This window comes from Microplitis mediator, chromosome 10, assembly GCF_029852145.1.
Source record: "Microplitis mediator isolate UGA2020A chromosome 10, iyMicMedi2.1, whole genome shotgun sequence".
In the NCBI taxonomy this organism is placed as follows: domain Eukaryota; kingdom Metazoa; phylum Arthropoda; class Insecta; order Hymenoptera; family Braconidae; genus Microplitis; species Microplitis mediator.
Genome location: NC_079978.1, coordinates 9862326 through 9874127, shown reverse-complemented (window position 1 = coordinate 9874127; position 11802 = coordinate 9862326). Strand labels below are relative to the sequence as shown.

Sequence of the window (11802 nt, the reverse complement as noted above, 5' to 3'; positions counted from 1 at the left end):
TATAGTTTTTTTAATTTATATAAATATATATATCTATATATAAAAAAAATATGAAAATTCATTTGTAGTTCTTTTTAAAATTAAACATGTTTCCTTTATTTTTTATCGATAAAACCACATTTTCGTAGCTATATGTCATTATAAAAATTTGTCGGATGAGAAAAAAATTAATAACTTATGAAATAAAAATTTTAAAAATAATTTAAAAAAATTCATCTGTAGATTTTGATGAAATGAAGAGATGAATTTTTTTTTTTTTCATTTTAGTCATTATTTAAATAGATACAGCTTATTATAAATTCTATAAATTTTATTGAAAAAAAAAAAAAAAGTCATCTGTAGTTCATTTAAAAAGAATGTAAATGGGTTAATTTGATATTTTTTTATTGATATATATTTCTGAAAATGTTCATTAAAGTTTTATTTTAAAAATTATAGCTCCAAAAAAGAAAGTAAGAAAAAAAGAATAAAATCCGTGTAAAGATAATTTGAAAACGAATACATTCCCGAGTCTTAAAATTTTTTAAATCGTTTTTTCGCAGAAATATCGATTGTTGAACTTTTCGATTGTCTGATGTCTGCTACATTCACACTCATCTTTTTAAAACCCATGTGTATTTTCAAGTTTTCAAAAACACAACTTGTCAATTATTATAAATAAATTCAATTGAAATTACTTTGCACTAAAGTAATAATATAAAAAAATTTTTAATTTACTGTTGATAAATTATTTAAAAATTAATTATTTACTAAATAATTAAATTTATTTTGAGGTTAACTGCAACAATTGTCCATGTGGTAAATATTCTTTATTTTTTTTAATAATAATAATTATTAATTAAAATTCAGACAGTGTCAATTTATTTATTTTATTTAGTTTATAAAATTTATTTTTAAAAATTCAAATAAGTGTGAATGCAGCAGACATCAGACTAATTTAAAATTATTAATAAATAGGCTAAATAATTAATAAAATTAAATTAAAAAAAAAATGCGCATTAAAAAAATTTTGAAATTAATAAATGCATTTTTTATAAATATTATTTTTAAAAATTATTTATTCTATTTATTAATAATTTTAAATTTGTCTGATGTCTGCTACATTCACACTCTAAAATTTAAAACTTTTTTTTACAGATACAAATAATTTGAAAACTGGATCATTTACAACTTAATAAAAATAAATTAATTAACAGTGTCTGAATAATTTTATGGCTAGACGATTCATTTATCATTTAAGTCCGTTATTTAATTATAAAAATTACATTAAAATAATAAATAAATATAAAAAAATGGATTTACTGGCTCCACCTGACTCCGTTCGTGGTATGACAAATTTAAATCGTAAATCATTCGATAAAACTGTTGAAATACCATGTTTAAAATTAAATATATCAACAAGTAATTACAATACTATAATGAATATAGCGAAGAAGTATTTTCTTAAATTGAAAAAATTCAAATCATTCAATCAAGACAATGATAATTTGATAATATATTTAGATCCATGTAAAGTAGAAAAATACGACGATATTGAAGAATCAGATCGTGATATTTTAAATAAAATTGGTAAAATAAAATTTGAGAAGACGGAAATAACATTGAATTATAGTAATTGGAATGCGGATGAATTATTACGTGTTATATTGCCAGCAGATATTGAAATACCAACTTCTTATACTAAAGTTGGTCATATACTTCATTTAAATTTACGTGATAATCTATTACCATTTAAAAGTATTATTGGACAGATTTATTTAGATACGACACCACAAACTAAAACAGTTGTTAATAAATTAAATAACATTGAAACAAAGTTTCGTTATTTTGAAATGGAAATACTTGCTGGTGATAATGATACAGTGACGACAGTCAAAGAAAATAATTGTAAATTTACATTTGACTTTGCTAAAGTATATTGGAACTCAAGATTATGTACAGAGCATACTAATTTATTAAAATTTATGAATAAAAACGATGTACTATATGATGTATTTGCTGGTGTTGGTCCATTTTCAGTACCAGCTGCTCGTAAAGGTATCAAAGTATTGGCTAATGATTTAAATCCTGAATCTTACAAGTGGTTGCAGTATAATGCAACTGCCAATAAAGCTAAAAATTTAATTTCTTTCAATAAAGACGGCCGTGATTTTCTACGTGATGAAGTTAAAAAACATTTATTAGAAAGACGTAAAGATAATAAAGATGGTTGTGAACATATTGCCATGAATTTACCGGCTATTGCTATTGAATTTTGTGATATTTTTCGTAATTGGATGAATGATGATGACATAAAGTTAATTTCCAATAAATTTCCGCTTGTTCATTTGTATTGTTTTGTTAAAGTAAGTAAAAATACTGACCCAAAACCTGCCGCTCAGACTTTGGTTGAAGAAACTTTGGGTACTAAGCTGACGTCTGAGTCTTTAAAAAATATTCATCATGTAAGAAATGTTGCGCCCAACAAAGAAATGATGAGGGTATCATTTTATTTGACTGAAGAAATTATAAAATCTGTGGAGCCAGTAAAAAAAAAAATAAAACTTGATCGGGATTCTAATGATTGTATTCAAATAATTCCAGAGAGTAATGGGGAAGAACAAAAAAATATCAAAGACCAAAAATGTCTTCAAGGTTGATTCGAAACATTCTGTTAAGGCTAAAAGTCAATTAAAAAAAAATATTGGAACAAAAGTAAGTATTTATATATTTAGTATATTCAATCATTTTTTTTACTTTTTAAATTTATCAGTTTAAATTTTGTTAACGAGGTTCACGCGTTTCTAATGGTTATCGAAAATTCCAACTTTAAGATTTTAAATTTTACAATTTTGAAAATAAATGTATCATACATCTACTAGTAAAATTATTTGAGGATTTACTGTATAGTTATTGGGAAAAAAATCATTAAACACCGTGTTTTTCAAATCCTTATACATGGGCTCTTATGACAGAAACACTAGGTCCCTAGTAGTATGAATTTTTTTCGCTGTCAACTTTCCAACTTTAAGCTCTCAAAAACTGATATAAGAAAGTTGAATAAGTGTAAAGTCAAATTATATATTTAAAAGTTATAGTCATCGATAAAAACTATGAGAAAAATTAATTTGAAAAAATTATTTTAGTGGTTAATAAGTTAAGGCGACATAGAGGATAGACGCTTTGTATTGGCAACGTTGCCAGAGACAGTTGTTATGTGGCGTCTTTTTCAAACGTTTTTCAAAAGTTTTCAAAATATAAGAAATAAAAAAAAATTTTTTTTTGGTCTCCTCGGTAGAAACTCTAATTTTTGAGTAAACATAAAATATAATAAGACAATTTTAGAGATAAATATTTTGTTTCATTCTTAAATGAAGGGAAATTATTTATTTAAATTTTTGCTACACACCTGACTTTAGCGTTTATGTACGTTCACACACATGTTTACTAGGGTGTGTCATTTTAAGGCTATATTTTTTTTTTACTGCTATACCCGAAAATCTGGTAGTATATAGAAAATAAAAAATTATGCCGCTGAGCTAAAGGGCTTAAGTTCAATAGCGGCTTAGCTCATCAAAAAATTCGATTTCCCATTTAAATAATACGGGAAATTTTTTTTCTTAACTTTGAGTATTTTTAACTCGTGAACAAATTAATAGATCGAATTGACTAATACATATTTTTGTAGGAAATTGAACGCTCTACAAAAAAGGTCTCCTATCATTTTTCGATCAATCCACCTGTTCTAAAGTTATTGGAGCTCGAAGTCAAGTTATAGTAAATTTCGAGATCTTTCTACTTTTCCGGCAAAACTATCAGACTTATCACAAAATATCATGAGATCTTTTTTGTAGACAATTTTATTTCCTACAAATTATTATTAGTAAAGTTTTTTCAAATTCTGCATTGTTTTCTAGTTATTTTCATTTCAATGTCGAGCTCTTGAAATCGATCAGAACACTACTTTTTTAAGAGCTTAAAATTAAAATGAAAATAACTAGAAAACAATGCAGAATTTGAAAAAACTTTACTAATAATAATTTGTAGGAAATAAAATTGTCTACAAAAAAGATCTCATGATATTTTGTGATAAGTCTGATAGTTTTGCCGGAAAAGTAGAAAGATCTCGAAATTTACTATAACTTGACTTCGAGCTCCAATAACTTTAGAACAGATGGATTGATCGAAAAATAATAGGAGACCTTTTTTGTAGAGCGTTCAATTTCCTACAAAAATATGTATTAGTCAATTCGATCTATTAATTTGTTTACGAGTTAAAAATACTCAAAGTTAAAAAAAAAAATTTCCCGTGTTATTTAAATGGGAAATCGAATTTTTTGATGAGCTAAGCCGCTATTGGACTTAAACCCTTTAGCCCAGCGGCATAATTTTTTATTTTCTATATACTACCAGATTTTCTGGTATAGCAGTAAAAAAAAAAAATATAGCCTTAAAATGACACACCCTAATGTTTACACACATCTATCAAAGATCACTGTTGCCATATCTTATTTAAAATTTTTACTACGGAACTATTTTAAATATTTTAATTTATTAAACATTAATAAATGTGTGCAAATAAACTACAAATAATTTTTATAACTAAAAAAAAAAAATAATTTTAACCATATTTTTGTCAGTTGAAAAAATAAAAAAGCTTAGTTACTTTTTTGAGTCATTTAGTAAGGCTTAAATCTCCTTAAGATTTTTTATATACTTCAATATTAATTAAAATATTTTCGGATATGATTGATAAATTTTTTTAATTAAATAATTATTACATATATGTATGACTGCTCAGATAATGATTTATTCATAAATATTTATTTGTTTACAGAATCAACGGAATCAGTTGAAGAAAAATGTTGAAAAAATAAAAGCAATAGACAAACAATTGGTTAATGTACGTGCTTGTATAAATTCTGAAGCTAAACCAAAAGAAACTCGAGTAAAAATTCAAAAAAAATTATCACCAAAACCACAAATAGAAACGTCTCATACTGTTGACACATTGGATAAATTAAAATTATGATTTATAACGATTGAAATAGTTAAATAAAACTGTAAATACACTTTTTAATTGCGAGGATATATTTTTTTTTATTCCAATTGCGAAATATTGAATAGTATAACAATAATAATTAACTGTTGATAATAAAGCTGCAGTTAAGTTGTATATAAAACTGCATATATTTGTCGAATTGATATAATAAACAGGATATATTTATAATTTATTATTTATAATTAATATAAATAGTATATATTTAACTTGCTGCCGGTGCATTCACGGCCTCGGTGTTGGTGCTAGTTGTATCCGGTGTTGATTCTTTTATTTCGAGCCACGGTAAACGTTTTTGTAGCTCCATTCTGTATCTCGGATGACTTATTGCGTACACGTAAGGATCCAAACAAGCGACAAATTTGCATGTACATGCTGGAATCATTGTTACGCCGGGAGTCAATAATGATTTGTTGCCAAATGCTCCAATTAGTGACATTACTCCGTAAGGTGTCCATGAAGCAACGAAAAGAAAGCAAATTGTTATGGCAGCCTAAAATATTACATATATTATTTTTATTTCTTAATTAATAAAAATACTAATAATACTAAAAAGTTATAGTTACTTTAGCGATACGAATTTCAGCAGATTCGGCATTTGAATTAGCATTGCTACGAAGACTTTCTACATTCATCTTTTTTGCTTGCTCACGTAATGCCTTCTCGTGATTTACTACATGACTGACTATTTGACTGTAGTGATAAATTATTAGAGACATTGGTATTGCGTAAGAAAATGTAAATATAAATCCAACAAAGATACGAGTTTCACTTGTATCTGTTAGATAGTCAAATGTACAGCTCGTTAAAAATCCTTCAGGTACAAATCTTCCCCACACTTCCATCAGTGGCATCAGTCCCCAAGGTAATACGTACATCCAAATTAATGCAATAAATAACATTGCTTGGCCTCTTGATAATTTTCCATCCAATGGTCTTGCAATGGTTCTGATTTTAAATAAATATATATTTTATCAAATCTAATAATAGTAATAAGTGAGCTTTCGAGATGGTTTTAGTATATATTTTATCGTCGATATTTTTTCAGTAACATATTTTTTTTTATATTACCAAATACAGTCGACTATTCGTCATAAGCCTGATCTACGAGACGTAGGGGAAACTTTTCTTCCCACTACAGTGCGTTTAATTTTGTCGACTGCCCGTTATAAGCCTGTTTTATATTATTTGATTTCAAACGTCATATTCACGTTTTGTCACGCTTTGTTATCTTGATTTTTCCAGTGCTTATAGTACTAAAATCTTTGTTTCTATTCTTAGTTTATAATTTTGACAATTTTAACGGAGGCTTATAACGGGTTGTCTAGTACGAAACTCAAAAGAGTGCTTTAGCTGTTTGGACTCAGTAACTGCTGATTGAGGGAAGAGGCTGATGGGTAGTCGACTATAATTCAAATTTTCAATCAGTTTTCGCGCTATTTACATAAATTTTATTATTCCTGAATATACTTATTGTCTGATAAAATATGACGTTTATTGTAATTGTCTTTTAAAATTAACAAAAAAAAACTCATTTTATATAAAGTATTATCGAAAAATTTATGTTAAAAATGAGAAGACGAATTGAAAAGAATTTTAAAAAAAAGTTGCTCAGAAAACTGATTTTTAGATCAAATCTGGATTTTTTTTATACTTTCCGACAAACTAAGAGTCTGGTTGGGAAAATAAAATTCGCAAATTTATTCATCATTAGATTTCCTATGCCTCTTTTTAAAGAATACCTCTTTTTAAAAATAAATTTTAGCTTTAAACCATTAACTTCACTATAAAAAAAAAGTTATAGCAATGCGGGCGAGTGTTGCTAGTTATTTATAAAAGTAAATGTAAATTATATAGACACATTAGTTGATAGTAATTACCGATATCTGTCATATGCTATAGCCGCATTAGTGATAGCAGCACCAATCCCACTAAGAGCTCCAATGAATGCAAATATCTGACAAGCAAGATGTCCAAGTGCGAATCCAGTGTTAAAAGAATTATAGATAAATATCGGCGTCTTTAACATCATCATGAAATCACAGAGAGCCAAATTTACCACAAACATATTTGACGGTGTCCGCAGCGCTTTAGCTCTGTTTTAAAAGAATATATATACATTATTGTTTATAAAACTATTTTTATTTCACTGATACTCGGATTATATTCACTTTTTATTTTTCACAATTTAATACCTCAATAATTTGAATAAACAGTATTGTAAAAAATAATTAAAAAAAAAATACTTACGCACAAAATATCCACAAGACAAGTCCATTGCCCAAAAGTGCAACAAAAGTAAATAAGATGTATAATAATGCTAATAAATAATGAAGGGAGGGGTTTGGCTCCGGATAGACCAGCCAATGTTCTGGAATGTGAACTAATTCTTCAGCTGGTACATTCCACCCCAGCAATCGTGGTGGTCCTGCGGGAAGGATTCTTGCTTCCCAGTGAATACTGTCGTTCGACATGTTATTGGTCTCACCGTGTGCCCAGCCCCTCACCTTATCTACTGACAAGTCACCCTCGAGCTTTTATACCTTTTATCTCACCACAAATCCGTTGTCCGTGGTTGCTTAACGTTTTTTCCACGGGTTTAGATACCTTAATTCACTTATTCCGAGGCTTCGTGCAGTTAAGCTATGTGTAATCCGTTATTACCCTCGAGCGTCAGTGAATAACTTCAAAGTCAAATTTATTGTTAGCTGCTATGGCCTTGGCTCTAGTTATTAGTTTTCTTGTTTTTTGGATTATTCTCTTTAAAACTATTTATCATTCAACTATTATACAACTGTCATATTATTTATTTTAGCTTATATACATTTTTATTATATTTATATTTATATATTATTATTCCTATCAGTCTATTTTATTTTTTAACGTCAACATTATTTTTCATCTTATAAATACAATGTACGACAAAAATGTTTTTTTTTTTTGTTGCTTTTTATAAATATCATTATTTTCTATAGATTTTTTCAGCTGAATACGAAACTCTAAAAAATACATATTTTTTTAAAATTTTTAATTATACTTGTTATTAAATTCTCATAGTTTTCTTTTAGTCCAATTTTTAAAGAGAAATCGTATGAAAAAAATGAATGCTTAAAGTTTTTAACACAAATTTTTTACAGTAAAATCGTTTTATTTTTTTTTCTCTTTGAGCATGAACAAAAAATTTCATTGACATATTAAAATATATTGTGAATATGAAAATTTTTATATTTTTCTTACTTTTCAAATAAACTGATTATTCTGGAACATTTCAATTTCTAGTGCATGTAAAATCAAGTTAGGAATTAATTATATGTATTTACTGAATATTTACATGATATAAAATCATTAAAAAATTTTAATTACAATTTTATTAACAGATATCTTTGAATTTAACTCGTACTGAATACAGGTATACATAGAATTTCTAGCCATTGGCTCTCGTCAGACCCCACATATTCCCTCGAATATATACCCTCAATCAAACAAAAAAAAAAGTGTATGTGTCAGCTCCGACGCACGATTGGAGTTTACTCCTTCAGATCGACTGTCTAAATAGGCACAGAATTAAAGGCTTACTAGTCTAAGAAAAAGATTAATACGATATCAAATGGTAAATAAACGAATCAATGAAAATACCTAAATAATGTATTTTTATTCTATTTTAGTCTAGTCGAGAAGTTGAGTTCCTGCGAAAAATAGTTACAGGTCTCCTAAAAATATAGTTGATGGCTTAAACGATCTGGAATGGCGTCTAGAAAGAGACGTTTTTTGGATTTTTTTTGGAAAAATAAAATTACAATTGTTATGAACAAAAAACCGTTCAAAAAACTAGCCGTCCAGCTTTTTGGCAAAATCTCAAAAAGTATAAGTGATTGCTCAAATATTAGAAAAGTTTCTGAAAGAGCAGAAAATTTTAGTAAAAAAGTTCTCGACTCCCCGAATTGTAGCTCCAATATTTATAATTTTAATTTAACGTTGAAAATTAGCTTTTGCGCGGCAGTTTCGGCATGCGCGCGCCGCCACTCTAGTGAGCGCAGTTTTTAAATAATTTTTTTTTGCAATTAAATATCAATTAAAAAATTTGAAAACATTCTGGTGTCATCTAGACACTTCAAAAAATATGATTTCGCGGTAATAAAAGTTGCATCACCATTTTTCAAAAAGTTATTCAATTGTTAATCAACATTTTTTTTACGGGTTTGTGTTGTCATAAAAGTTTAAATAATTAATCTATAAATTTTTTGTTTCTTGGAGCTCTTTTTATAATCATACTCAAATAGATGAAAGTATGAAAATTTATACAATATTTTGATTTCATTAATTATTAATTTTTGAACTACCAAAAAAATTAAAAATTATAATAATGTATGTTAAATAATTTTTTTTTTAATTTTAAGCTATTACTGATTTCATATTCTTGTTAGGCATTATATGATTACTTTTCAAATTTTTTCTTGCCATTTGTTTATAAATTTTTTATAAACAAATGGATTAATTAAATATTTTTGAAAAATTTTTTTTCACCATATTGTTAGCGTAAGGAAATAATGATTTCAAAAAACGAAATTTTCTTAAAAACTATATCTTATTGTTTATAATCGTTTTTTTCATCAAGAAATCGTTTTTTTTTAAATCATAATTTGCATTTCTAAATATAATGGCAAAAAAAAAATTTTTTTCGTCAACAATTTATTCATTTGTTTGTTTGACAATTTTTTTTTTTATTTAAATTTTTTTCTAGAACATAAAAAAATTACAAAAACAGCAACCTGCAACAATATGGCAAGTAAAAATTTTTTCTATTTTTTAAAAAACATCTGGATGTTGGAGTACGACAAAGTCAAAGCACTGACTCAATTTGTCAACAAACAAATTGCTGTAACTTTGCAACTATTGCAGACACAGTTTTCGACCTACCAGTCGTTTTTATACAGTATGAGTTAAGCTTTCTTATAAATTTTAAACCTAACGTTTATCTGTTATAGTTCTCTAACAACACCCATTTATTTATAAAAATTATAAATGCATTTTGAAGAAAAATTTTTTTTTTTTTAATTATTATTTCCTTACGCTAACAATATGGTGAACCAAAATTTTCCAAAAATATTTAATTAATCCATTTGTTTATAAAAAGATTATAAAGTTTATAAAATGGCATGAAAAATTTGAAAAGTAATCATATAATGCTTAACAAGAATATAAAATCAGTAATAGCTTAAAATTAAAAAAAACACTTGAGAATACAAAATAATAATGCTCACTATACGTATCATTAGAGTACGACTGATATACTATATATATATTTATCATTTAAAGACGCCGTAGAGTATATATTATATACCTATATATATTATACATGTATATATAGGTATATTGTATACATACAATGCATTCGTACGCTGTCTCCTTGGATACCCTATACTATGGAGACTTTTTATACATATATAGTCTCTATACCCTATACTCCATACCCTATACTATACGTATATAGTCTGAATACCCTATACACTCACGCCTGAAAAGTGAAAGTCGTAACGCGGGCGGTCGTAACAAGGTCATTCGTTGAACGTATTTTACTCCTCATATTTTTTCCATACCGGGCTCCTTATATGAAAATCGATTCTTAAGGAGTAAACTCCAAAAAGAAAAGTATTTATATTTATATTTATTCATATTATCTAATTCAATTTTTAAATTTAATTATAAAATAAATTGAAAATTTTTTCCAACAGATGATGATGATGTGTCCGATGTTACTGATAAAGCAAACACTTTATCAATAACTAATGAAGAGACAGAAGATGAATCTGTGTTTGCAAAATGTCCCCAATGCAAATCTTCATCACACAGCGGCTGTTCAGTTGATGAACTATATAAATTTATTCGTCTAAATGTATTAAAAAAGAATTTACCAATCAAAAAGACCAAAGATTATGGAAAAAAATCAAGTAATATACATTACATATATATTCTGGAGGCGGACAGTCATCTCGAGTTGCGGAACGTCGTGAAATACGACCTGCACCAATTGGTGGTGGCTCGGGAGACTGTAGAGTTTGTGATGATCTGGCAACATAAATAAAGTTGCCGAGGTCAACAATGCAGACGCAATTGTCAAGTAGTCACGCATGACTGATAGCATATTGCACGAAATTAAGGCAGTTGGATTACACTCATAGCTGTCTATTTGCATGGTGTGTTATTAATCGAGGCATAAATTATTAATTTCTACTGTCATAGAGAAACGCCGAGTAACCCGAAGTATTGCCGCGGCGTGCTCTCCTCCGGGCGGCCAACGTCTCGGGAACGCGACGGATGTCAGGGCGGCAAACGTGAAGAAATGGCAAAAACAAAAAATATAATAATATTACCATTAAATCGCTTCAATATCGAATATGCTGAATTTCGGTGGAGATGGTTTGTCTAGGGGTGGAAGGGGGTTGATAGAACAGGCTAGAAAAATTTATACGGAAACGAGGTCTAGGGTGAGAGTGGGAGAGGGAACCCTGGCGGATCCGATTCCACTGAATTCCTTGAAATCCCACCGTGTAAATGTGAAAAAATTCCACACAACATACACTTAAATTACACCGTACTCCTCCGGGTTACACGATTTTTACCTGCTATTCCCACCGGAGCTTTGATGAAAGAAAGAGTACACCAAAACTACACTGACCTTACACGACGGCTGTTTCAGTGGAAATTTAAATTTTACGCTTAAATTATATCGTATTACACTATTTTTACCCGCTATTCCCACCGGA

General features: G+C 27.9%; 2 protein-coding genes across 2 annotated transcripts; one reads left to right on the top strand and one right to left on the bottom strand.

Annotated features, from left to right (window-relative positions):
- Window positions 1-556: 556 nt before the first annotated feature.
- On the top strand, window positions 557-5059 carry LOC130675446 (tRNA (guanine(37)-N1)-methyltransferase). Its single transcript, XM_057481139.1, has 3 exons — window positions 557-798; window positions 1138-2694; window positions 4817-5059. The coding sequence occupies exon 2, from the start codon at window positions 1212-1214 to the stop codon at window positions 2637-2639; it is 1428 nt and encodes a 475-aa protein (XP_057337122.1). The 5' UTR covers window positions 557-798; window positions 1138-1211; the 3' UTR covers window positions 2640-2694; window positions 4817-5059.
- A 91-nt stretch (window positions 5060-5150) lies between these two features.
- On the bottom strand, window positions 5151-7567 carry LOC130675447 (opsin, ultraviolet-sensitive). Its single transcript, XM_057481140.1, has 4 exons — window positions 7289-7567; window positions 6919-7134; window positions 5605-5986; window positions 5151-5531 (listed from the first exon to the last, which is right to left on the bottom strand). The coding sequence occupies exons 1-4, from the start codon at window positions 7510-7512 to the stop codon at window positions 5244-5246; spliced, it is 1110 nt and encodes a 369-aa protein (XP_057337123.1). The 5' UTR covers window positions 7513-7567; the 3' UTR covers window positions 5151-5243.
- Between the last annotated feature and the right edge of the window lie 4235 nt (window positions 7568-11802).

Coding starts and splice junctions, on each gene's coding strand:
- LOC130675447 (XM_057481140.1), bottom strand. CDS start 7,512: ATGTCGAACGACAGTATTCACTGGGAAGCAAGAATCCTTCCCGCAGGA. Junction 7,135..7,288: donor GTCTTGTGGATATTTTGTGC/GTAAGTATTTTT, acceptor CTTTTAAAACAG/AGCTAAAGCGCTGCGGACAC. Junction 5,532..5,604: donor CTGAAATTCGTATCGCTAAA/GTAACTATAACT, acceptor GTAATATTTTAG/GCTGCCATAACAATTTGCTT.
- LOC130675446 (XM_057481139.1), top strand. CDS start 1,212: ATGGCTAGACGATTCATTTATCATTTAAGTCCGTTATTTAATTATAAA.